The 27,365-nt window shown below is 40.4% G+C and overlaps 1 protein-coding gene across 2 annotated transcripts in view; it reads left to right on the top strand.

The window, feature by feature from the left end:
• Positions 1-27,365, top strand: part of PRKCH (protein kinase C eta) — a 206,213-nt gene that overhangs the window by 86,886 nt on the left and 91,962 nt on the right. For both annotated transcript variants that reach the window (XM_036919496.2, XM_036919488.2), the window contains exons 3-6: positions 19,861-20,011; positions 22,402-22,436; positions 25,583-25,671; positions 27,138-27,267. In XM_036919496.2, the coding sequence (XP_036775391.1) occupies positions 19,861-20,011; positions 22,402-22,436; positions 25,583-25,671; positions 27,138-27,267 (405 nt within the window). The remainder of the gene's footprint in view (positions 1-19,860; positions 20,012-22,401; positions 22,437-25,582; positions 25,672-27,137; positions 27,268-27,365) is intronic.

Raw genomic sequence — 27,365 nt, 5'->3', positions numbered from 1 at the left:
CCTTACCCATTGAGGTTGGCTACTGCAGTTCGTGCTGTTTTGCCAGAGACACCAGCCCAGCGACAGCTCGTCTCAGCCACGTGAAGCCCAGCTTCCATGAGATGCCGCAGAACTGACCGTGCTCACGGGAGGCTGGGCCGCGGGCTAGTGCTGCCTCCTGCGGCCAGACTCCTGCTGGGCCCCAGTTTGAACTACAGTCATTTCAAAACCATGGGATGGATTTTTACATTTCTGCCTTTTGTATTTAGGGAGTAAAATGTGTTTCTGTGTACCTGCATGTGAGTGACCACACCTGCCCTTGGGGAAGCCTGATGCTGTCGCCTCTCCCTGCCGCTCTGAGCTTTGAACAGGGCCACGCGGGGGAAGGGGAGGGCTCTGGGAGCTTGGCACATGCCACTGCCACATTTTACTCCCAAACCCAGGCTGATGAAAGTGTTCTGGAAGCCTGTCCCACAGGCAGACACTGTACTTCAGGTATGTGGGCGTCAGTTAGTATAAAGAACAGTCCAGCTGAGTGAGACTCTCACTTGTGGGAAGATGCATGGGTTGAGGAAAGGAGGGAGGGAATTGGCTGCCTGGAGAGCTCAGCTCCCGTCTGTCCGGCAAACTCACTCTAGCCCCGTTCCAGATCTGGAGTCCTGCATCAAATCGCTGGAGAGCCTGTGCCCTCGTTGAGGACCTGCCCCCTGTCCTAACTGTCTGTTAGGCTGCTGGGAAGGTCTCTTGGCACCTACAGCAATTTTCATCTTCCCCAGGTATCACGTGACTACTACAGTTAGCCTTGGGAACAAAGCAGCCAACAGAACTCATTTTACCTTTAGGTCCATCTGTGGATCTCCAGCCCTTCTGAGAAGCCCACTCCCAGAAATGCTTCAGGAGTCTTGCAGGGGCCTGCTTACAATTCCTGGAGGAGGCTGATGAGAGCCAGTTGAAAGGCTCTTCTGTCACCCTCTCTCCTGTCACCACCTGCACGGACTGGAGGAGGGGAGTTCGGGAGGTAGCTTGGGTTGGAAATTGGGGAAGGGACTTGAGACCCCCACTCTCCCCATCCACTCTGGTCTGTGGTGGAGAAGCTTGCTGTAGGAATATTTGGACAGAAGATTTCTACTCTTTGTTTAAGGTTTTGAAATCAGTTTGATTTACTTAAATCTCTGGGGTGGATTACTGCTTCAGATAAGTGCACAAAGCATTGAGCTAGAAACAGAGGCTCAGCAAAGGTTACCACTGATGTATTAATGTTTAGCTGACCTTAGCTAGTGGGTGGTTTTACGAGTGACCCAGGTATATAACTGGTTTATTTTGAAAGGGGACTTCAGTTCCCAGGACGCTCTGTCCTCACAGTGCCTTAATAAGTGGCTACATTCCCTGACCTCTGCTCTTCTATCACCTTTTATCATCAATATATTCAACCAGTGTTAGGGATATGACAACTGAACAATGGAATGGATTTAACAGCCATGAGTTGCAGGAAATATTTTTACACTTATATATAGCTTTACAAATATATGTTGTTCTAACTTATATTTTCTTGTTTAATAATCACAAACCAGCCCTGTGACCTAGGTTTCTCTTAGCCCTATCTAAAGAATTTAGGGAACCTGATAACCTCGCTCCTGTATATGAAACCTCGCAGTACCTTCCTATGATCTGTGAAAGTTCACATTCCTTCTTCCCAGCCAGGTCAGGACTGACCTTCTTTTTAAATTTCATCTCACTGTGGTTCTAGCAGTAGTAAACTACAAGTAAACTTTACTTATAGTAAACTACCAGAGTGTAGCAAGTTCTTTTATACTTCTCTTTACTTATTCATGCAAGTATGAATTCATTCATGGCTACTTATATGCTGGGCACTGGAGACAAAACCCCTGCCCCCACCAGCACACACACCTCTATTTCATAGTCTAAACAGGTGAATATGATAAGAGCTTTGGTATTGGAACTGACTTGAATTAGGTACAATAGGCAAGCTCTGAAGTAAGTCATTTTAGTGGGAGGTGGGGTGAGAGAGTAAGGAAGAGCAGAGGAAGGCAGAAGTTAGGGCAGGCAGGGACCCCAGGGCCAGGCAGGGATGGATGAGTGAGTGGGTCTGGGTGGGGGCAGGGTCAGCTGGGGTGCCCTGAATTAAGGACTTTGCCCTGAGGCCTGCAGGCAGCCCCTGACTGGTTTTTAGGTAGGAGCATATCAGGGTGCAAGAATGGCTCAAAAAGATCCTTCTTGGATATCTCCAGTTCCTTCTGCTCTTCTGGCTGGTATACTGCAGCTCAGGCTGTTGATTCTACTCAGGCATAAATAACCTCATGGAAGGTGCTTGTGCTCCAGATTCCCTGGCTCCATGCAGGCTCCCTCCTCTGGTCCTGTGCACCCTGGACATGCACACTAGAGATAAGGCAATGATTGCTTTTGTATTTTAATGATCTATTTACTTGTGTGTCCTCCTTGCTAAACCACTTGTTCTCAGAGTTTGAAATGGAAATTCTTGGTCCCCACTCAGGTATTCTGATTTAGTTTGGAATAGAATGTGGGAGTCTTCACTTTTTAATAAGCAGAAATACTGGAGTAGACTTAATGAGTGAGCTTAATGAGAGACCAAGTATCACATATGTGTGTGCACACACCTGCGCGCACACACACACACACACACGCACACACTTTCTCCTTTTCATACTTACATCCATATTTCTTAACAATGCCTGGTACAGATTTGCTATGCTGTAAATATCTGATTTCTTGAATACATGAAGTTTGCCCAAATTTATGTATGTACATGGTGTTGGAGCCTAAATTTAAGTTCACAAATGATTCCAAGGCCAGGGCCCTTTTCAGACTGCCCTTTGAGAGGCAGGCAGTCCCATTGAACTACAATATCCTAGATACCTAAAAATTGGAACAAGGGATCTTTAACTTGCGTTTTATCACTTTATTTGCATGTCAGTATAATCTGCAAGGACACCACTAATATGTATTAGACACTCATTTGACAGATCTTGGTAGGATTCAAAAACTGTAAAATCGAGCTCCTGAAGAAATTTTTTGTCTACTTGAGATAAAAGGCAAGAATATACAGGCAATTGCATGAGTATGCATGATGGGGAAGGCTAAGTGGGATGCCTGGCAGGGAAGAGCACAAGTACTGTGCAGGGGACTGAGAAAGAGATGGAGAGTGCCCCTACCTGGAGAGGTCTGTAGATACCTCTGTGTGAGGAAGCACTTTTTTGAGGACTAACTTTGGAAGGTGAGAAGCCATTCCTGGTGAGGGGAGTGGCCTGGCAGAAGGAAGGACTCTGAATGGCAAGGACACCGGTTTGACTGGAGCACAGGTTCCTGTGGGTGGTGGTTAATCTGGGAAGGGATGTAGGTCCTGGCCTGGGAGGGCCTTCAGGAAAAGTCTGGGGATATAGTGAGGTTGGGAATATGTGGCAGTGTGGTGCTTTTCAGTTTCAGGCAAATTCAGCTCTTTAAACATCCACCATCCTTGTTTCCAGCTCTAATCACCTTAGTAACCCAAATCATGTGTTTCTGCATCTAAGACAATAACCATGTCCTCCTCTTTTTGGAAAGCCTTTGCCACACTTGAGTTCCAAGTCAATGGAAAACAAACCAAGGTCCTCCTGGAAGAGTTTCCTTTGGCCTTTGCAGAGGGAGAAATGTTTTCATGTGTCTGCCTGTTCCGTGTGCCCATGCCCTGCACACACTGCCAAGCTGTCACATTCCCTATTGTGCAATGCATTTGCCAGTGCCCTCAGTGAAAACATTAAAAAAACCCTCAGAGCTGTGATTTCTTTGGTTATTAATCCAAAACACAGTGATCAAGCCACCAGACACCTGATCTAGACTAAAGTTTTGGGTTCACACTGGCTTTGTCACTACCGAAGCAAGATTCTTAGCTCTTTCACAAGTTTGGACAAACATTCTTGCTAAGAATGTTTTCATCAGAGGTGTCACATCTTAACCATTTGATCCAGGATAATTTATTTATCATCTTAGATGGTAATTTTGCTCCCAAGGAAGTCCAGAAGGCCTCCTCTGAAGACTTGTTTTGTTTAGAGTTTGCCACAAATACGGAAAGAAGAAAGTCTTCTCTTTCTATTATTTTAAGTGGAAGGCTGTAGCTTATTTAAAAATAGTTTCTGTACAGAGTCTTACCTGCAATTAGAGTATGAAGCTAAAGTACTCTTGTCCTTGTGTTCTCAGAGGAATTTTCTCATACAAGAAAATGCAGTTAGTTATGTTTGAGGAAATTTGACTCTTTCATCTCTCATGAGTTATTGCTTCAGGAATGCAGTTTACCAAAGTGGATTAGAGGCAGTTTGTAATGGGGAAATACATGCGCTCGCAAAAGCAGCGACACGGCTATCCATCTAAATCCCCACCTTACCAGTCTATACCAGGTACTGAGAATCACTGAGTCTGTTTATTCTCTGATTTGAGGCCGAAACTGTTGTAGACACCTACCTAAATAGGCTGTTTGAGAATTGATTCACTTTATTTCTATGAGAAGAGCTTTAACCTGCAGTTAAACACCAAACATGCTTCATTTATGTTAGTGGGAGCTCTTATTTTGGGAAAGTGAAAATTTTATTTATCATTCATAAAAAATGTTCCCTACTGGTTTGATTATGAGATGCAATCATTGCCTAAAAACATTTTTTTTCTAGCTAGCCTTTTCTCTAAATGTCTCTTTAAAATACCCCTTCTTTTGGAGGGGAGGTGGAAATCAATCGAACTTTCATTCTTAACGGTTTTTCCTTTTTTGCACAGATAGCTTAAAGAATTCTGAATTCCGCAGTTCACACTCCACCCTTATCCCCATGTCCCATGTTCAAGGACAGAGGTTAAAAATAAGTTTTTAAAGGAAGCAAAATTAAAGCAAAAAGGAATTATCTCCTAACTGCTATAGAGAACACCTATGGTTTTACACTGAGTTTCCAGGGATGGAAACATGGAAGTCTTCATTCCTTACAAATCAGGTGAAACTGGCTCCTATCTTCTCCTTCCATACAAATACAAAACAGAAAAAGTACCTGTGAAGGCCAGAAAGGGCACAGAGGTTTTTTAGGCCTCTTTCATCAGATTACTATGTCACGTTAGAAATCAGTGTGTAATCTTCGGGCAATAGCTCAAAGAGAAACCTGTAGAACCGAATCAACACTCTCTTTCTCAAGGGCAAATGGTAAATGTTTATAAATGCTTTGTAGTTAGAGGACCCACTCTCATCCACTGTGTTTGATCTTTGTGATCGAAGATGGATTTGAGGAGATTTTTTTTTTTTGATCAGTCCATACAATAGCTAAGGATGCTACTTCCACATGAGTAAGATGAGTGGTTCTACCTGTTGTTGGTGCTTGAGAGCCTTGGGGAACCTGGAATCTGTCCCACAGACTGTATCTCATAGCTGACTAAGCGCAGTGGCAGTTGCTAAAACCAGATGTATTTCAATTAATAAAGAACTTGGCAACAGTGTTAACAAGAGCCATTCTAAAGAGACCAGAAAACAACTCTGTGTATGCTAGGAATTGCCAACGGAGATGAAGTAGAATCAATGTAATTTGGATTATTTTATTAATATTTAGAAGTATTTAAATTTAACTGAATTATCTTACTCAGCTAGAGATTAGATATGCAAAAACTTGGCAAAAGTGTGATTTTTCTCTCCTTCCTAGCCAGAATAATATTGTATATATGGAATTTTAAAACATCTAGATTTTTCTCTCCCTGTCTACCAGTATGGATGTATGAAAAGTAAACAGGAGCCCTAACCACTCTGAAACCTTCTTTCTTTTTCAGCCTGGATGCAATCTTAGGCAGAGGGGTCTCAGTTGAATTCCATGGAATTGATAACAGAGGCCTCATTTCTTTTCTCAGCAGGCATATGTTTCTTTCCTCTAGCTTCTCCCCCCTAAAATAAATAGCTGTATGAAAAAGTCATGGTACAAATGGAAGACAACTGAATTTTTTTAAAAAATGGGCAAAAGATTTGAACAGACATTTTCTCAAGATAAGTATCAGTGGTCAATAAGCACATGAAAACATGCTCAACATTTTTAGGAGGGAAATGCAAATTAAAGCCACAATAACATACCACTAAAATGGCTAAAAGATCAACCACACTAGACGGTTATGAGACATGGAGCACTAGAACTTCCTACTCTTGGTGGTAATGCAAAATGGAAAAACCATTTTGAAAAATGGTCTAAGATTATAAGGAACAAATAGGAATCCGAGAATGCTTTAATTTTATTCACCTTCCCCTGGCTTATGTGCATTAGCTTAGTATTTTAGGTGTCCTTTTATTTACTTATTTTTGAAGCTGCACTAACTAGATATTATTACTTATCCCATCATTTGTTTATATTTACCTACAGTTTATAATTATTTTACTCACCATTTCTTCTGCAGCTCAGACCTTCCTTTGGGGATAATTTTCTTCCTCCTTGAGGTATATCCTTTAAAAGTTTATTTAGTGAAGGTACTTGTTCATAAACTGTCTCAGTTTCCTGAAATATCTTTCTTTTGCCTCCATTCTCAAGAGCTAGTTTCTAGCTCACTGGTAACATGGACTCGTAAGAGTTAGAAGGAGCTGTACGGACCACTTAGCTCAGCCCTTTCCATTTCCACAGAAAGCCTGCCCCTGAGCACCAAAGGAATGTGGGACTTCTCCAGGTTCCCTTCTGCCAGTGGGACAAAGTATCATTTCTTACCCTGAAACCGAAGACACTCCCATTTGTCCCTAGCGCAGGATCCCCATCATCTGTCCTGCTGCTCCGTGGGAACTCTTTGTATTAGAGAAGGATATGGTTTTCTCATTGTTCCCCACCCAACACCTGTGTACCTGAGCTTATGTCATCTTTCCCAGATAGAAGGTCCTCTCCTAACCTCTGTACTTGGTCTAAGTTCTGCTCTTGCATGAAGGCCTAAGTTCAGTGCCATCTCTGCCACAGAGCCTTTCCCTCCCACCCCAGCCTGCGGTACTTTTCCCTGCCCGTTACTCCTCTAACACCTGTAAGAGAGTTCATTGCCTTGGTGTTTGGGACTTTTCATCTCTTTATAGCTTGTTTCTCCAACTATAATGTAAGCCAGTGGATCAGTGGCCATGCAGGTATCAGTGAACAATAGTTGAGTATGTGCCCCAAATATATGTTTATTCTATTACAAATTTTATGTATATGTAGCCCTGTGTATGTTAAAAACACTACAAAGTATCACAGAATTGAAATGAAGAATGTGAGAAACAAATGGAAGGCCTGATTGTCTGGAAACAAACAATGGAAGTACCCAAGGCTGGGCACATTCCTCCTGTGCCCCAGTGTAGTGACCCGAGAGCCATCCTGGACTCCTCTCCGCCCTGCTGCTTAGAGCTCTCGGCCCTGGTTCACAGCAGGCAGTCGGTCAGTATGTGATGGTGGGCAGCTCAGAAGGTGGTAGTTGGAGTTCCTTGAACCTTATATTCTCTTAACTCTGCACATTGGTGCCTACTATTTTCTCTTTTTGCAACATTCCTTCCCATTTTTCCGGCTTCACCTCTCCTTCACTTGTTCTGAAAGTCATAGATTTATTGTCCTTAAGAGAAGCCACGCTGATGATTCCCCCGCATCTGGGTGAGGCTCCTGCCCTTCCCCGTGCCCGTGGAACTGTGTACTGCATGTAGTAAAAGCTGTTTACAGTCTTTCTGCCACGGTAGACTTTTGGTTGCTGAAGGCATTACTATGTCTTGTTCATCACATGCTCCGTGTACCTTCGCAGTGCCCAGCACTTCACAAGTGCTCAGAACCTCTTGGTTGAGTAAGCACCTGGTGCAGAGGGAAGAAATATTGGGTGATCTTAGAGCCTATATGGGGACCAAGGTCATAGCAAGAGGTGGTCAGCTATTTAGCATCCAAAATGGGGTGAAATACCTCCTTGAACCAAAAGTAATTTGTGAATTGAATAATAGCTGAGGGTTGAGAGGGCTATTGCTCTTCATTCCTCAGTGGGAACCCTAGCAGTTTGTTGAACTGTTGTCTAGACTGTATGATTACTACATTATGATACACTTCTGAGTTAAACTGAAATATCCAGACTTCTGTTAATGTGATATGTTGAACTGGTACTAAATACTCCAGAAGATGGAGGTATTTGTCACACTTTATCCAGCTATTTGGAATATTCTTATACACAGCCCTGGTTTTCCTGGGAAAGTATGAACTCTTATTCAAGGATATAGACCGGGTGATTCATGGCAATACAGAAAGAACCTATTGAATAGATTTTAAAAGAGAACTCCCTTGTCTTTGACTAGGTGATTATTCCATCTCTGGTAGTACAGGGATAACAACCCTGGATCATAAAGGAGGGAATTCATTGCTAATCCAAAAACCTACTTTCATCAGAGATTTCAGTGTGTCGGTACCAAACCTCTGTTTACACTGTTTTAAAAAAAATTGATTTCTTCATCTCTTTTTAATTATATTTTGCTCCTGTTTAAGGTATAATGAAATTGTCAAAAAAAAAAAAAAGCTGACCAAGTAGCCAAGACATACACTTCTAGATTGTTAGCCTCTGACAGAAAGGAACCATATGGTAGTAGTGACATTTAATTAAAACAGCTGTTTTCTGTTTTTTTTCCTTTAAGTAATGATAAAAAAAAAAAAAAACCTGGCTTAGATTCAAAGCCCTCACGTTAGTGTTGCAGGAGATTTGGTTATGTGATAAAGGTATTTTACCTTCAGTGCCAGGTTTTGCATTCATCTGCTTACAAGGAGCAATGGTGCAGGAGTTTCAAAAATCATGTTGAATCCGCAGCATGAGAGAGGTAGCACAGCTTTCAGCCATGTAGCTGGAGAAGGAAATGATCAGGCGTCATATTCCTCAGGGCTAATATCCTGTAAGGTTTTCCTAAAATCATGAAATCAGAACCTGAGAGCTTAGAAGGGACCTCAGAAATCTACTAGTGGAAAAGAAAAAAAAAAAAAAACATTGAAAGGGAAATGGAATAAGCCAAACTAAAGGACAGGATTCTGCTAGCTCTCAGGAGGAAACACATGTTTATCTGGAAAAGATTTTGGTTGGACAGGTTGTTTGTGTAAGAATCTTTTTTTTTTTTTTTTTTTTTGTGAGGAAGGAAGACCAATCTGAGCTTGGAGGCTGAGGTGGGGGTGGAGGGAGCAGTCCCTAAACTTTAAGTGAATGAGGGACAAAATACAGAGATTTCAAAAAGGGAAACCCTATTTCACAGGGATGATATGCTAGTGCTATTAGTTTGCTCTTAAGTTAGTCATGAAGTATATTCATTTTTTTACTTGCCTGTTTTTATTTATGTGTATTCTTTTTTTATAAGGTATGATTAAATGGTAACTATTAATTGCTGTAAAAATGGAAATAGCAACTTTAAAAAATTATGGGACACTTATGTCTGCGCTAAAACCTGTACATGGATGTTTTTAGCAGCTTTGTTTATAATTGTCAAAACTTGGAAGCAACCAAGATGTCCTTTAGCAGGTGAGAGGATAAATAAACTGTAATACATCCAGATAATGGAATATGAATGACGACTAAAAAGATGTGAGCTATCACACCATGAAAAGACATGGAGGAACTTCAAATGCATATTACTAAGTGAAAGAGGCCAATCCGAGAGGGCTATATACTGTATGATGCCAACTGTATTAAACTCTGGAAAAGGCAAAAGTATGGAGACAGTAGACAGATCAGTAGTTGCCAGAGGTGGTGTTGGAGAGCAGGGGAGGAAGAGATAAATAAAGCACAGCGGATGTGTAGGACAGTGAAAATACTCTGCACGATACGTAATGATGGATATATGTCATTATGTATTTGTCTATACTTATAGAATATACAACATGAAGAGTAAACCCTCAGGTAAACTGTGGACTTTGGGTGATAATGATTTGTCAATGTAGGTTCACCCTTGGGAAAAAATTGTATCATTCTGGTGAGTGATGTTAAAAATGGGGAAGCTGTGGGGGGGGGGGGGGCGCGGCATATGGGAAACCTGTGTATCTCCCCTCAATTTTATTGTAAACCTCAAACTGCTTTATAAGAAAAGTCATTAAAAAAATAAGATATGGAAAGATGTTTGGGGTGAAATGTAGTTGGCAAAATAGCGTAGAGTATAATATCGTTTATGTAAGATTATATGTCTGTTAAGATGTATGGATTTGGCATGTCCACCAAAATACTGATGGTGATTATTTGTACACTAAGATTTAAGATGAAGTTTTAAAAAGAAACCTTTTTCTTTATAGTTTTCTGTTCATTTGCATTTTCTGTAGCAAACAGAAAATTGTATATTATCTTTATAAACAACAACAGAAGAGCAAGGAGAGATATTTTACATGTTGCCTTTGCTCTGACAGCTGAAACTACATTCCAGCTTGATTGTCCTCTCATGTTAAGTTTAAAAGGTTGTTAGGGAGACAGGAGATACTATGAGTGGGACATTTGCTCCTCAGCTAAATTTAGCAATAAAGGACAAAGAAAAATTGCCAGATAACAATTGCCAGGTGCTTACTTTTTAAGCATATAAGACCAAGATACTTACTCTAACTTAAACTTGGAGTTGAAGACAATAAATACCCTCTTGAGATATTTTCCAGATAGTCAGGATGACAGTGAGAGTAATGGTGGGGACATACCTTCAAGTGATCCAGTCCAAATTTGATGGAACAGAAACATGTCTCCTCATCCCGAAACACTGGTGATTCACTGAGCAATGCTTAATTTTCACTTCAAAAAACTGAAGAAGGAAGAAGGCAGCTGGAAGTGTATTTATTGATGTAATCAGTGGGTAAAATGAAATATTTGTAGAAATTTGTAGAATTTGTAGAATCAGCCACAGAATAGAAATTCTTGTTTTGCAGAAGGGAATTATAGGATTCTTGCATTTGACAATAGGGAGCAAGAGGGAATTGCTGTCATTAAATTATGTGTGCAGAAAGGAGTAGGTGCAGTAATAGTCAACATGATTACTGTAAGGATTTTCTATTTATACTTCATTCCACAAAGAGTTTTATGTGGCTTGTTAGGAAGTATATATGGCAGGAAAATATAAAAAAAAAATCAGGACTAAAGTACTAACTCATTCTATGGCAGATACGAAGGGTGCCCTGTCCATGTTTTCACTCAGCCCACAAAGGAAGGCTGGAAATGCTGGAGAATGAGTACCCCCTTTCCCGGAAGTAGCCGTCAGCCAGTGACAGATGGGAGCTGGAGGATGGCTGTCCCAGTGTTCTTACCCCTTGAGGATGTTCTACTGACTCCTTGAGATCTCTGAAGGAGCCCAGTCATGTGGCAGGATGAAGAGGAGGAGGAGGAAGAGATGGTTCCCAGTGCCTTGAGTGCTGGGCAGGAAGGTTGGGCCTGGTAACTACTGAACAGGCTAAGTAGACAAATGTAAGATCTGCTGGCTTTTTAGGAAAAGAAACCTGGGCCTCCAAGGTTTGCAGCAGGAAGATCTGCCACCTGGGAATTGTTTGTATCCTCAGGTTTTATGCCCCAGGACTCCCCTTGCTCTTAGGATTCTCACTTTCCACTCGCACCCTCTGTCTATCTACATTGCTCTTCTCTCCATGATCTATAGCAGAGTGTGGGCCTGGCGGACCAGGTAAACCAAGCTCAATGGCAGAAACTGAAATGTACACAGAATAACATGCACCAGATCGTCTCTCTTACAAGGAATGGTTAACCCATTTTCTGTGCACCATTACTACCGGGCTTATGCCTGGCCTACCTCACTCTGCCCTTGCTGAGCCTTCTGGATGCCCTGTTCCCGGGGCCTCAGGTCCAGACCCCAGAGAGCAAGGACCATGGGGAAAGACTAGTCTCCCATCTGATGAAGGCCCCTGGCTGAGGCCTTGACTTTCTCTCAGATGCTGAACATGGAAAAAATGGTGTGCAAAGAGCTGTGAGCCACATGCACGTTTAAAATTGGGGTGGAAGAGAAAAGCTGGTGAAGGAGACAAGGAGGAGAAACTGTAGAGAGAGAGGCTCAAGATGATGGACCCAAGGTCCTTTTCTTCAGGGCTGAGGAGGGGAGGGTTTATACTTTGGGAGACATGAGAGGCAAAGAAGGTGAGGAGGAGACTAAGGGCAGTAGGAGGTCAGGACCCTCTTCTTGTAGCAGTGGGAGGTGAGAGGCCCTTCCCGTGGCTCTTGTGTCCCAGTCACCCTTCTGCTGGCAGAGGAGCTAGAGCGGTGGTGAGCGTGGGCTCAGCTCTCATGGTGCTGTGGGCCGCGCCCCCTACTCAGGAGGGTCTGGCTAGTAGCCAGTTGTTTTTCTTTCTTCCTGTGGTGGGTGGTGGCCATCCCCTCAGTTTGCATGGTGGTAGGTGTTCACGCAGGCTGAGCTTTCCCCACAGGAGCCAGATTCCTGGGAAGCACCTGGGCATAGCTTCTGTAGAGTCAGGCTTCATAATACACTGCATCTAACCACTCTCTCTCAATTGGAAGTAGCTCTGAGTCACATGGTTAAGCTCATTTCAAAAAAGAGAAGATGCTGTATTGCTCACTGCCAGCTGGGGGGCTGTGCTGGCCATTTTAAATCCCAACACACTTTTTTCCAGCCTTTGTCACTGGTGCTGGCACCAATTCCAGGAACCCTCTCCTTATCCTAGTTCACCAAGTTTTCCTTCCTCTTTTCCAAACAACTGCTAATCTCAGCCCATTTAGGAAGTTTTCCTTAATTAATCAGAGGACTAGAGACACAACTCCTGTGATTCTGTGTTCACTCAACACCACTAACTGCTCTCACCCACTGGTGGTGTGTATGTGTTGTAAAGACTCATTTAAGTTATGTGTTTGCTTAATACATGTCCTGGTCTTTCTCTGTTTATACCAATGTTGTCTCCGACAGGGATCATCTCAGTTTAAACTCTTCTGCATCATTTGTTATGCACCCAGTTCTGTGATCAGATGGTTGCTTATTTGGTACATTTGACAGTAAGAATGCTCTCACTACTTGAACTTAGTACCTTTCAGGGATATATTTTGGAGGCATAAACAACATAATACTTTCTGATTCTTCTTTGACTAGTGATGTTTTGTTAACTCTAGGGTTTTCCTGTTTATTTTTCTCACAGGTACTCCCTCCCACGTGCACAAATGATAAAACAAATATCTCAGGAAGAAGAAAAAAAGACAGTTGATAACATTACTCGATAGTTCAACAATTTAACAGAGTCTGATGTCCCCACTTCTATCATTGGCTGCTTGACCTCACTTAACCTTCCCATTAGTTTCTGTTTCCTCACCAGAAAATTTATAACTTTCCAGGGATTCCAGGAGACCCAAAGTTAATAAAGGACACTGCTCAGTGTAGCATTACCCTTAGAGCCCTGAAATAAAAGCAAGAGCGGAGGATTCTGCAGTAGTTGGGGCACAGTTAGCTAGGTGGGTCTTGGGTACATTGTTTAAGGTAAAGGTTTCCAAGGTCCTGATTCCTCTTCTAGGAGGTTAAGTGATTGAATTAAAAATCCTTTTTATTCCTTAAACTCTGCCAGTAGTGTGAAGTAAGGGTTTTAACAATAATTATAATATGTAACTCTTAGTTGCTACCTGCCAGGTACTCTTCTAACTTTGTTATACTTATTAACTCAGTGAGTCATCAAAATGGCTCTTTGAAGAGAAAAAAAATAGACTGTTTGCTATCTCGATCTGGGTGATAGTTACATAGTGTATACACATGTCAAAGTTCCTCAACCTGTACACTTAGGTTTGAGCATTTTATTGTATGTACCTTAATTTTGAAAAAGGCCCTCTGAGGAAGATTCTTGTCCTTCATATTGTACAAATGAGGACACTGAGGCATAGGAGGTTAAAAAGTTTGACCAAGGTCACCCAGCTTATAAGGGGGGCAAAGCAGGATTCATGCCTGGCACCAGATCCCACACCCTCAGCCCCCCAGCTCCCTGGCCCATCATGTAGAAAGGCCTCACTGCCACCTCAGCACAACAGCCCTTAGAGCTGAGTCTCAGTCTTAGTAACCACAGTGCCTTTGCTGTTAGGCAAATTCAACTAGAGTTAAGTTGTATTTTACATTGAATCAAAGTTATTTCCTTTATGCATTTCATATCAGTAATTCTGGAGATGAAAAAATGCCATGCAATAAATTTGCTGTCAAATTTGCTTGCAATCATGAAAATTAAGAGCTATATTCTGTACTTTTGAATCATATCGAGATGTTTCAGAGGTACTTGCATATATGGTCTTCTGAAGCTGGAATATAAAACTTCAGGAAAGTAGGGTAAAAAACTAAGGAGACTGAAGTATTTACTATTTTTGAGGTAAAGTCAAGGTGGCTATACAGAGATTTCAGAGGGATGCTCTTGCCCTGCAAGGCCATGTTAGCAGCACAAGTTTCAGGCCAGCACAACTTTTTGCAATGAAAACTCACCCTGGGGTGGTTTGGTGGCTCCTAGTCACTGGTGCCTTCCCAAGTTCAGAAAAAAAGTGTGTGGGCTAACAATCAGAGTTTATAAAATAGAATTTTATTTCAAAATAGTTAATTTTCCTTATATGTGACATAACTTTTTCCACCCTGTCACTGGGGTGGCTCGTCCAAACTGACTCGCTGTAAGACAGGTCAGGGCTCCAGGCCTGCCTGCCTCTGGAGACAGGAATGTGAATTTCCCTGCTGGGGCAGGGAGCCAGCTTCCTATTTACTTAAGGCATTGAGCACCTCAGGAGCAAAACAGAAGTTGTGATGCAAGTTTGGCTGCATAGAATGTTAAGGTTGCCTGACATGTTCAATAAACGTGAGCTGAAAGGTTTCTCAAAGCTGGGATTAGTTTAAGGCACAACAGGATTAAATAGTCTTTTTTAGTCCTTTTAACTCATTCCTAAGGCAACAGAAAGCCATGCAAACAATGAGGAAGCCCCTTCTGCCCTCTGAGTCTGTACTCGGGAGGACAGAGTGCAGCCTGAGAGCCCTTTCTTCCTGTCCATGGCATCCATCAAGAGAACAGTGGCAGTAAGAGCCATTTGAAGCCATGGCGGTCCCATTTTCTTACATGACCATACGTCTTGCAAAGGTGTGCGAGTGTGTGCAAGAGTGTATGTGTTTGCTTTTTAAACAAAAAGAGGCACATGTACAAAAGGATACAGAAGAGGGAAGTTTAGTTACAAGGACCACATATGAGGCGCTTCTGAGGTTTCTGGAGACAGGTGAAAAAGACACAGCTCTAAATATTGTGGGGTAAGGGAAAAGACTGAGGTTACTCCCAGATTAATGAGGGAACGGGAGGAGCATTTCACCTTGATTCAGGATTTAGGGGAGGCCACTTAGGCTCTGAGGCAGATAGGGTAAGCCTAAGTTAACTAATTGAAAAAAAAGGCGGGAAGGTGTTCTGGGAGGAGTGGAAGGCATTCAGTGATGACCAAGTGGTGAACCACTACAAGCAGTTTCTTCCTAAGTCCATCAGGCTATAAGGAATCACCTGGAAAATTCACAGGTTGTGTTCCTGCTGTGGTAATGGCTATGGAGGTGGAGGGAGATTCAATGCACAAAGTATGAAAAATGCAAGTGAGCTGACCTTTTAACCAATCTTCAGAGTATGAAGGGATTAAATAAGTTAGTTTCTGATTATTAGACCCCCAAGGAAAATTTAATTTGCATCTACATGTGATAAGTGTTTAGTAATTCAATACAAATTTTGCACCGGCCAGATCTGAGCAGGTTGGTGATGATGTGCTAAGAGATGGGGTGCTACCATTAGGTCAAATTTTATCATGGGTCAATAAAGGAACATTAAAATTTGTTCACTTTGTCATTACTAAATGGCTTCTGGAATATTGTAGAAGAGAGCAATACAGTAGTGACTTCCATTCTCACATGACCCTTATCCAAATCGTAAGAACCTCTCAGGGATGCTGATTATGACACTGTCCCCACTGGGCTGAGGACAGGGGTGTATTTATCTTCTTCAGACAGATGGGAAACCTGAGAACGAACTTAATTAGAATGCCTGCCAAAGATTTTACACACAGAGACACCCAAAACAAAAACTGAATCGGGTATAATTCTAACTGTGCTAGAGCCTCTGAAGGCACTGGTTTCTTAGCCAAATTTATTTTGGCTATTTCTGCATTTCATTCTTTCAGATTTCTTGTGTAGATCCTGATTTTTAGTGTGAAATGTAATAATTGATATCTATATAGCATATATCCTTTCTGGTATTAGAAAGAAATCTTACACATTGAATTATTGAGTGAATAGAATATGCATTTGAAACTTTGACAGATATTGTCATATTGGCCTCCAGAAAAAATATTCTTGAGACAGCTACATGTGTCAACTGCTACCATGGGCCTAGCTCTGGGCTAAACACTTTGACTGCATTACCTCATTTAGTCCTTGGAAGAACCTATGAGGATAGAACTACCTGGTTTACAGATTGGAACACAGAGGCTGAGCAGGATAAACCCAGCCAGCAGGTGGTGGGGCTGGGACTGGAGCCCGTTTATATTCCTACCAGTTATTTCTTATTAGTGAGGCTTTTGTAAGAGGAACATTTTAAATTAAGTATTCTAATTAGTTCTTTTGATATACTAAAGACCTCTTGACTTTTTTTTTAGAGAAGGTGAACCAGACTCAATTAAAGTAAATTTGGCACCTTAGATCTGAATTTATGGTTTCTGGTATTCTCATTTTAATGGTGATTTTTCAGTCATTATTTGGAGGTTCTCAATTGTTTTGAGGTTTGGACATATGTCAGAGCATTTTTTTTATTGAAGTACTGTTGATATACAATTGTATATTGGTTTCAAATATACAACACAGTGGTCCAACACTTCCCTATGTTGTTAAATTCTCGCCCTCTCTAGTGCAATTACTATCTATCAATGTAGAAAGATGTTAACAGAATCATTGACTGTATTCTCCATGCTGTACTACTATTCCTGTGACTAACTTATATTGTGATTGCAAATTATTGTGCCCATTTATCCCCCTCATCTCCTCACCCACCTACCCCTCCCTCTCCCCCTTGGTAACCATTAGTCACCTCTCAGTGTCTATGAGTCTATTGCTATTTTCTTCCTTCTGTTTTGCTTCATTTTTATGTTCCACAAATACGTGAAATCATATGGTATTTGTCTCTCTCCACTTGGCAAGACCTGTTGACTTTCAATGATTTGTTTTTGTCCATCTTACTAAACTCTGTTTTTACTAGATTAAGCTGAATTTTCCTAGTCATGAATCAAACAACTCCAAATCACGGTGTCTTTGCCTCTTTTAATAATACTAAGTAACAGTGGTGATAATGGTCTTATTGTTAACTTTCTTGGTAATTTTTTTAAACTTACCATTCAGAGTGGCCTTTGACCCATGAGCCTAATGCTTTAGTCATGGTAAGGAGACAATTCTCTAGTCTGTTCAAAAGGTTTTTATTGGACAAGTTAAACTTTCTCAAGTGCCTTTCCAACATCCATTGAAATGATCATACTTTTTTTTCCCTATTAATACAATAATAATATACCTGTTGTATGTTCCTGGGAAAATTCCCACTTGGTCACAGTGGATTTTTCTTTTAAGGTAATGCTGAATAGTATAGAAATTCCTGGTTATCTGAGTGTAATTGTTGCATGGAAAAGTTAACATGAAATGAATCCTTCAAAATGACTAAATTTTGTTGAGAGTTAAGAAGTGGGGGAATGAGTTTGAAAAGCAAAACTGAAAATAAAAATCTTAATTTAAGGAAAAAATTTTGTTAATTTGCTATAGGCACTGATTTTTAGAACAAAATAATTTTTCAGACAAAATTTGTAGCAGAATACTACATATTTTATTTTCTATTATTATAATACAGTTTGAAATAGGACATTTTGAATAAGTGTTTGAGGCCTCACAAGTTTCCTAGGGACCTCTCCTTATATGTTGATACTCAAATTGTTCTCTCTTCAAATGTCATGTCATTTTCTTGTTAACTGACCTAATTCTGCAAGAGTCTTATCTGCCATGACTTTGGGTGTGAATCAAGCCATTCTCAAACATCACTTTCCATAGACTCCATGAAAATTCTTCAAGTTTTGCAAGATTTTCGGTTTTACTTTGTAGTTAGTTTATCTTTCATATTAAGATGTTCACAACATACATTAAATACCACATCCAAGAAACCAAGAAGGCAATGTAATGGGCAAGAATGGATGCTGTTATTAAGTGGGAAGGAATATTTGTGTTGGGGACTGATTGTAAGATAGGAAAGCAAAGACTCTATCACATGAAAATATTTAGTATTTTCTGATACTGCTTTTCTTTTCACTTTGTAAGGACATCGACTTAAGTAATGAAAACCCCTGTATCCATATTTAAGACTGAACTCAGTGTATAAGCAGGTGGGGTACTTTTCCTGAAGTCCATAATGAGAAGTTAGATGGTCCCGAAGTTTGATGGGAGAAAAAATTTTCATTTTTATTTTCACTAATGTGTAATGTAAATGTAGCATTTTCTTCCACTATTAACCAAACCACAGCCATATTAGTAATACTTATAATGTCACAGTAGAAATCACAGGTCTTTTCATATTATGTTACAGGTTTTCACAAATATCTTAAAATGCAAATTACTCTGATCACTACTTCAAAATTATCATAATGACTAGGTGTGGTACTAAGTAATTAATTTATAAAAGAAGCATATATATTATTCCATCTCACTTAAAATATATTTTGATACTTTATTTCCTTTGTAATCTTATGTATTTTATTTTTTCAGATTATAAAGCTTTATTATGAGAAAGGATCTATAGGCTTCACCAGACTATCTCATGTGTCCATGACATAAAAAGGATTACTAACCACTGACTTTTTTTTTTGGTTATATATCTGTTACATCGTGTAGTTTTAAAACTGCATCACATAGTCCCTTTAAAAATGGGACATTTCTTTCTTTCTGTATTCTGGAACAGGTTTAAGCACTAGCATCATCTTGTCATTAAGGGCTTAAAATAATTCACCCATGACACCAGCTGGGCCTGGATGATTTTTGACAGTCAGTCCTTAGACCATTTTGATAATTTCTTCTAAAAAATTAGTCTACTCAGTTTGTGTGGCTCTCCTTCAGTTAACTTTGGTCATTGTGTTTAACAGAAATCTTCTATTTCTTCCAGGTTTTAAAATTTATTGGCAAACTATTCTTGAATGATTCCTCAGATTTTCTTTGCACCTCTGATTAATTGAAAAGCATTATTGAAAAAGGAATCTTTATTAGTCACAAGTCTCTGCATACATTGGAAAAGTTCTAGTATAATTGCATGGAAAACATAATTTACTGTCTTTAGATGGTACATAATTTTCAGAGTCTTCAGATTGGGAGCCACTAATTTCAAAATGTGAGGTTCGGAAGGGAACTTTTACTGAGTCCAGCGGACTTTCTCTCCATTCCAGCTCGCAGAGGTGGTGCTGGGACTGATGCTTTGGAGCAGGGCTCCCCCTGTCTGCCGCGGCACTTCCCTCATTGGCTTTGCAAGGATGCCAGAATGAGCAGGGAATAATGAGATACCCTGTTTCACCAGCCAGTCATTACAGCCCGTCCCTGGACCTGAGGCCCTAGATGGCTGGATGGGGATTGGGAGGCCATACTGACGTCACATACTAAAGCATCAGAACCCTGGGAAACCCATGGTCTGTGCTGAGGTGACTGGCCCAAGACAGCTAGTTATAATCAGGCAATGGGCATTTTGGTGCTCACTTAGGTCTGACCTTAAAATTAAGAGTCCTAATGTCACTAGAAAAGCATGATGATATTCTGGGGTGTTTCATATCTTGAAGAAAAAAAAATATTTGGGGTGTATTTGAGCTGTTAGACCTTCTCATACATTAACTGCAGCTAGATTCATTACATATTATTCTCTTTTCCTTTCTTTTACTATATAGCTACTCTCCAGAGAGACCGAATCTTCAAACACTTTACCAGGAAGCGCCAGAGGGCTATGCGAAGGCGAGTCCACCAGATCAATGGACACAAGTTTATGGCCACCTACCTGAGACAACCCACCTACTGTTCTCACTGCAGGGAGTTTATCTGGTAAGAGGTTCTCTGGCTTTTCACCTCCTTAGAGTTTCTTTCTTCCTAAGAATCTTCTTAGGAAGGCTTCCTCTGGTTGTGTGTGACTTCAGGAGGAAGCAAGATGCTTAAGAATTGTTTTGGGACCTGATTTTTGCCTTCTATTCTAATATGTTGACCTGGCAATTTTAATCCCCAATGAAAAAAGAAAATCTAAACAATTTACAGATCCAAATTTCAGGTACAATTTCTTTTTTCAACCATTTTTGTTGATCATGAATTGGTTAAGACACTCTAGTCAGAAAGGCTGATCCATCAAACAATAGATAATCAATTGGATAATCAGCCCCTGAGGAAGAGAGAAAAAGCAACAGTGTTACTTTGAAAAGGCATGAGTCACATGATGACTCATGGAAATGGACTGTAAAGTTAAACTGTAAAGTCAGCACACAGTAGCAGTATGGCATGTAGCTGAAGGGGATACCTTTCAGTGATCATTCCTTGGCAGTAGGAATTAAAATGATTAGCAGTTGAGAAATTCTAGATGAATTAGGGCAATATCTTACTATACATGTGCTTCAAGCTTAAGCCTCAGTGGCAAATTATAATGTAAAATAAATTTAAGTAATAGTTATCTTCAATTAGAGGCAACATTAAATGTATTTATTTGGGAAGAGAAGAAATACCCCGTTATACATACCCGAAGTTATGCACATACCAGCCCATATCAGAAGGAGAAAACACAGTTTGGTATCTGCAGCACGAAAGGAGGTCAAAACTTCAGTCATTTTGTTTAAGACAGAGGCACTTGGTTCAGTGTAATTTCTGATTATTGATCAGTTACTTTGTTTTTATGATTACTTTGGTTTTTTATCATTTTTAGCAGTCAGAATCCAGGGTTCGTTAGTGTTTCTGGCATTGTTAACCAAGAAGAGTCTGGTCTAAACCAAAGGCCCTCAACTGGCTGTTGATAGGAAGCCTGCAAGTAGGCTGTCACAACCAGAGTCTTTAGGAACAAATTCCATTGAGTTTTCTTTGGATTTGCATTTTTTATTGAAAAAAAAAAACAGAGACTCTGGGATCTTCAAGTCTTTTCCCTTCTTTGTAGCCATCTGCAGTAGATCTAGTTTGCCAGAGGCTGCCTTTCTCTGGGGTTTGCCTGACCTGAAAAGTGACTCACCGTTCCTATTTTTCATGTCACACCATTCTGCTTCCCTCCGTTATGTGACCTGCCTGCTCTGATAGGCATTTGTGGTGACAACCTGTGACATTGACTATTGTTCTTAACAGAAGCTTATTTGATCATTTCACTAAATTTTTCCACCAAGGAAGCATTAACTCTTACCTAACCAGCATTGACATACACACCCACGCATATTGGTATACATGTTACATATATAAGAGTATGGACTCTGGCATTCAGTCTCTCACCAACTAGACATATGAACCTAGATAAGTTGTATAACCCACCAGTTTCTCCTATTTTGCAAAATAGAGATAATTTACTTTGCTTATATAATAAACTTTCATAGCACTTAAAGTGCCAGGCACTATTCTAAACATTTCACATTATCAACTTTTTATCTTCATTGTAACCCTACAAAGTACGTACTGGGATCATTATCCCTCTGTATAGATGAGGAAATTATCATTCAAAGAAATTGACAACTTGCCCCAAATCACACGCAGCCCATCTGGCCTCAACGTCTGTGCTCTTAGCCATCCTATTATGTGTGCTACCTCACATGGCTTTTGTGAGGAGTAAGTGAGATGGTGTATGTCACCTGCCTGACTCAGTACCTGGCACATCCTATGGGCTTAGTTAAATGTGGAGTTTCTTAATGAGAATGAAAATAATATCATCATTACCCAGAGAGTGTATTAGAGAGATGGTAGCTGCGGGTATGATGGGCATACTGTGGCAGCGTTTCTGCAGCCCCTTGGATTCCAGAGCTGATGTGGGCACAGACAGCGGGGACGGTGCCTTGGGTCAGGCAGCTGTGGTGGGCTCATCTGTTTATGTCTGTGTGTGTATCTGTTTGCTTCTTAATCTGTGTGTGAATGAAAGTAAGGTGATGAAGTGACTGAGGCTGAGGCTCAGTCACGGGTACAGATGAGGCCTTATTTTCATTGAGGACATGGGCGAGTGCCCCAGAGTTGGGTGGAATGAGAATTGCTGATATCACCCTTTTATGTAGTCTGGAGCATTCTAATCCATCAGCTGACTTCCTCTCTGTCTGTGGTAACAAACAAGGGCTCAAAAAGCACACCATCTTTGTTTCTTCTCTGAAAGTGTGTTTTCATGAAGGCCAGAGGGTGAAATTTGTTTTCCTTAAGTGCTGTGATTATAGGAGCATTGTTACTGAAATATTTGACTGATGGGAACTTTTTTTCTCTGTTGTCTTGAACAGGGGTGTATTTGGGAAACAGGGTTATCAATGCCAAGGTAAGAAAACATTCTAAAAGCTATTTTGAATCTTGCTCCTATGTTAAAAACTGATTATACCAAAAGGAAACAGGGTACATCCCATTAATACTGTGATAAATAACTCTCTATAGGCCAAATGAGACCACCATAGAATTCCAACTCTTTAGTTTTGGTTAAATGTTGGCTATATTTTCGAGAGCATAGAGGGGACATTTTATTTCTACAGCCAGAATACCTAATAAAGTTTGATTGTTCAAAGGTTTTATCTCTGCAATAACATGAAGGTACTAAAAAAGTAATGCCATTTTGTGAGCAGGACCCTTAAATCGTGAAGATACATTTTTGTATTTTACAATCCCCTTGTCAGTAGGGATGAAAAGTGGTACAAGGATATTTTCTCTTTTCCTGCATAGAATAGAAGCTATCGTCTAGGCTGTTTTTTTATTTTCTAATATTTTTTAAAATATGAGAAATGTTCAAAGTTAAGCTGTTTTAAGTTATTACACATTAAATTTATTTTGATTTTCACAATTCTAAGATAAAACTAATTTACTAGTGTTCTGGCAGAATGAAATTGAATGTGAGGAGTGAAAGAAGGCTCCTTACTCAGGAGATTTAGCCAGGCTACATCTCCTTTTCTTTTATCTGGGCCTCCCTTACTCTTGGCCTGAGCATCATCACACAGTTTGTACTTATGGTACCTGTCTTCTTGATTTACACTCTACAGATAAATGGTAAAATAGCACTACATATTCTAGAGAGGTAGCCTATGTGTGAATAAGGAAATGCTGCCTTCTCTTCATGAGGGGGTAAGGTAAAACATTATTTCCCTTAGAACAGAATAAGACATACTCTTGGATGTAATTTTGATTTTATTATGTATGCGCAATTCTATTGAGTTCCTGATTTTAGAAAAAATGGAATGTATGACCAGTATGACAACAATAATTGACTTTTTCTATTAATTTTAGCCCCAAATGAGAACATAGTTCACAGGTCAGAATCCATGTCAGTTTTTGGCCTGGGTCTCTCCAGCACAGGGATATGCCTTACAGTCAACTCCAGGCTGTCTTATGTATAGTGTCAAGATATTTGATGGGCTGATTTTCAGTGGACCACTTGCTGCTAAAAGAGCAAGAAGGAACATTGATCAGGAGGTGTGAGGACACCAGATTTGCCCATGTCTTGCTAAGGGATATAAAACCAAAAACCTTGTTGGAGAAAAGTTTAGCATGCTAACACTAATCAAAAGTGAATACACAAAGCAGACTTCAGAGCAAGGAAAATTATCAGGGATGAGGAGAGGCATTATTTAATGATAAAACAGTCAGTTATTTAGAAGACATAATAATCCTTAACATGTATGCACCTAATAACATGGCACCAAGGTATGTAAAGCAAAAACTGACAGAACTGCAACTATATATAGACAAATTGACTATTGTGTTGGAGACTTCAGTATCTCAGTAACTGACATATCCAGTAGGCAGAAAAATCAGTAAGGATATTACAATTTGATCAAATTGACATTTATAAAATATTCCATCTAACAACAGCAGAATACGCATTATCTCAAGCTCACAAAGAACGTTTATCAACTTAGACCACTTTCTGGTCCATAGCACATACCTTAACAAATTTAAAAGAATAGAAATTATAAGAAGTATCTTTTTAGGCCATAGTGGAATTAACCTCAAATGACATACTTGGAGGTTTAAAAACACATTCTAAATAAACACATGGGTAAAAGAAGACTCAAGAGAAAAAAAAAAATATCTTGAACCAAAGGAGATACAGTGAAAGAAGTACCCAGAGGTGGATTTATAGCATGAAATGCATATCTTAGAAGAGAATTCTAAAATCAATCGTCTAAGTTTTCATCTTAGGGAACAAAAAAAGGAGAGAAACTTAAGTTAAAAGTAAGCAGAAGGAAAGAAATAATAAAATTTGAGCAGAAATCAGTAAAATTGAAAGCAAGAAAACAATAGAACAAATCCACTAAATCAAAAGTTGGTTCTTTGAAAAGATCAAGAAATTGATAAACCTCTAGCCAACCTAACTGAAAAAAACCCAAATGCCTCAGGATTTAATATTTTTTTCTGTGTGAAAGATGGCTTTTGAGATCCCCTCATGTAAAAAGACCAGTTCTCTGGGAACTTTAAATTTGATTCTCCTGAGCATTCAATGTAATGAAAGCTAGATTGGTTTTAAAATATAGTGCTACTTGCTGACATGTCATCTGTCTTTATGGATTTAGTCCTAAAAATTCCCCCTCTTAAAAGATCTTAAACATGATGTGTATTTTCGTTCTGCTTCATTGCACTTGTTCATCCTTTAGTGGCAAAATGGGCTCTCTCTGCACTGTGTCAGTTATCTAGATGGAAACACATGTTATCAGAAAGTTCTAGGTATTCAAACAATTGATTGAGTCATTCTGCAAATATTTGATGAATGCCTACTTTGTTCAAGGCATCATGCTATGTGGGAATTCTGAGGGCATTAGAAGCTATATGTGGAAGATTTGACATGAGGAAGGCAGGCTAAGGGCTGTAAGCAATCCGAGGGGAGTGAGATGGCATCAATAGAGGAGAGGAGCCAGAGGCAGTGTATTTATATGTAAGAGACATTTTCAAGGCAATAGGCAAAGAGGATATTCTAGGATTGGAAAGGACATGTACAGTGTGCAGGAGAGGGTGAAGAATTGTGAAGAATTGCTCTGGGAAGAGCATCAGGTCTAGCTTTTACTGGGACAATGAGCTTCCATAGAAGAAAGATAACAGGTAAGTTTGGGGTAGCCTGTGGGGGGCCTGAATCCAAGCTGGGAAATTTGAACTCTGTTGCTTGGTGGTGAGATGCCACTGAAGGTTTAGATCACCGGGTGAGGTGACCAAAATCATACTGTGAGAAAATCCCTCTAGAGGGGCTACAGGAAGAATTAAAGCCAGGAAGGATAAATTAAGCTCAGGACTTGAGTAGGAATAGTTTAAGCATGAGCAAAGGCTTGCCTTAAGATGATGATGAAGAGCACAGGAAGGACGAGGTCTGGCTCCAGACATCCAAATCAAGTCTCCTTGGCATGCAAGACGTAGCCCTTGTTGACTCTACTGTAACTGACTAGACTGTGAGCCTCTGATAAATGTATAATCATGGATTTAATTTCCTAGTGTGCACCTGTGTTGTCCATAAGCGCTGCCATCATCTAATTGTTACAGCCTGCACTTGCCAAAACAATAATAACAAAGTGGATTCAAAGGTAAGAGGAGAGCAGTTTGCTAAGTAAGTGCCTGCAGGAGCTCATGTGTGTGCTTGCATGTGAGCTCGCTCTGTCTTGCTCTCTCTCTTTCTTCTCCCGCCTCCCCATTCCCTTCCACATTCCTTGAAGCCCATGGTGGTATCAGAAGGGAAATTTCTCCCCTTTTTATATTATGGCATTTGTATTTCTATACTTGGGGAGCATGACATTTCCTTGAGGTGGCCTAATTAGTGATAAGCAGGATATAAGCTAGAAGGATCAGTTCTACTAATATGGTAAGAGCTTTGGAGAAGCAAAAAGATCACTGAGTTTGGCATCAGATGACCAGGATATGAATGCAGATTCCAGCTTTTGCCAGCTAGCTTCTCTCTCAGCCTCAGTCTCAAGATGGGGTCTATACTCGCCTCACTTAATTTTTGTGAGGGTTAAACACGACAGAATTGATATGACAAGTACATTGCTGAGAACTGTAAATAGTGCTTTGTAAATAAAGTGACCATTAACCTCCTCCAGCTTCTTGAAAAATTTCAGGGAGGCCTTATATCTGCACATAAATGCTTACACCTCACTGTTGCTGCTTCCATAGCATTCAGCTGGGGTAGCAGTACATTCTAAATTCCCAAGTAGAAAGCACATGAAGTACTGCTGACAATTAGCAGTGGATTTACAGATGCACTGGGAAGTCTTGGGACTCAGTGGCTTCTTGGAGTACACATATGGGGTTGCTGAAGAGTACGTGTAGAGCGATGAACCACTGCTTTATGAGAAACAGGCCAGAGAAGTTTCAAGAGGAGAAGTAATTGCCCTACTCCTTGTCATGTGTTGATCAGCTATTGTTGCTTCGAATTGTGTAGACTGTAAAGCATGTGCCTAGTCTAATTATTTGCTAGAAACAATTTGTGAGATTAAAATGGGACCTTTGCACTCGGATAATCAGAACTGCAAATGCCAGGCAATTTGGAAGGGCTGAGTAAGATAGTCACTTGAATGTCACTTTGGGTTAATTCCTTCTGTGGTTCCATGCTATCTGGATGCCACCTTCTTTATCTTTCCCCCCCATGACACAATTTCTGGAGGAACTTGTGGTCATAGCAAGTATAGATAGTCTGTAAAAAATTGTTTAATCCTGAAGGTAAAAGGAAATAGACATAGGTGTGAGGAAGCTGACAGGGAGAGGAACACAGGCTTAACATAAAAGATGAAATACAAATTTTAATTTCTGTGTATCTCCACAAATGGTGAGCAGTCTAATGCACACCACACCCTTTCTCTCCAGTCTTGTTCATTAGAAAATGGGCTTAGCCTGGTCAGTCAGGCCAGAGTAATTCATCATGGCTGAGTACAGTAATATGATAACCCAGCTCAGGTGCCATAGTATCTTTGTGTTTGGTGGGCTCCCATTACAGGTTTTACAAAAGATGTTGGTTTGGAAGTTGAGCTCCTGTCCTCCTGTTTTCTTTACACAGATTGCTGAACAGAGGTTTGGAATCAACATCCCGCACAAGTTCAACATCCACAACTACAAAGTGCCGACATTCTGTGATCACTGTGGCTCCCTGCTCTGGGGGATAATGCGGCAAGGACTTCAGTGTAAAAGTGAGATGCTGGGGTGCTGGGTAGCCACTTCATGAGAACAACACACTGCAAGCTTTTAGAGTTCTAGAGGTTCAGAATATGACCTGAGACTGATGTTT

The sequence above is a fragment of the Manis pentadactyla genome, chromosome 11, assembly GCF_030020395.1.
Source record: "Manis pentadactyla isolate mManPen7 chromosome 11, mManPen7.hap1, whole genome shotgun sequence".
Lineage (NCBI taxonomy): Eukaryota > Metazoa > Chordata > Mammalia > Pholidota > Manidae > Manis > Manis pentadactyla.
This window is presented reverse-complemented; position numbering and strand designations above follow the sequence as displayed.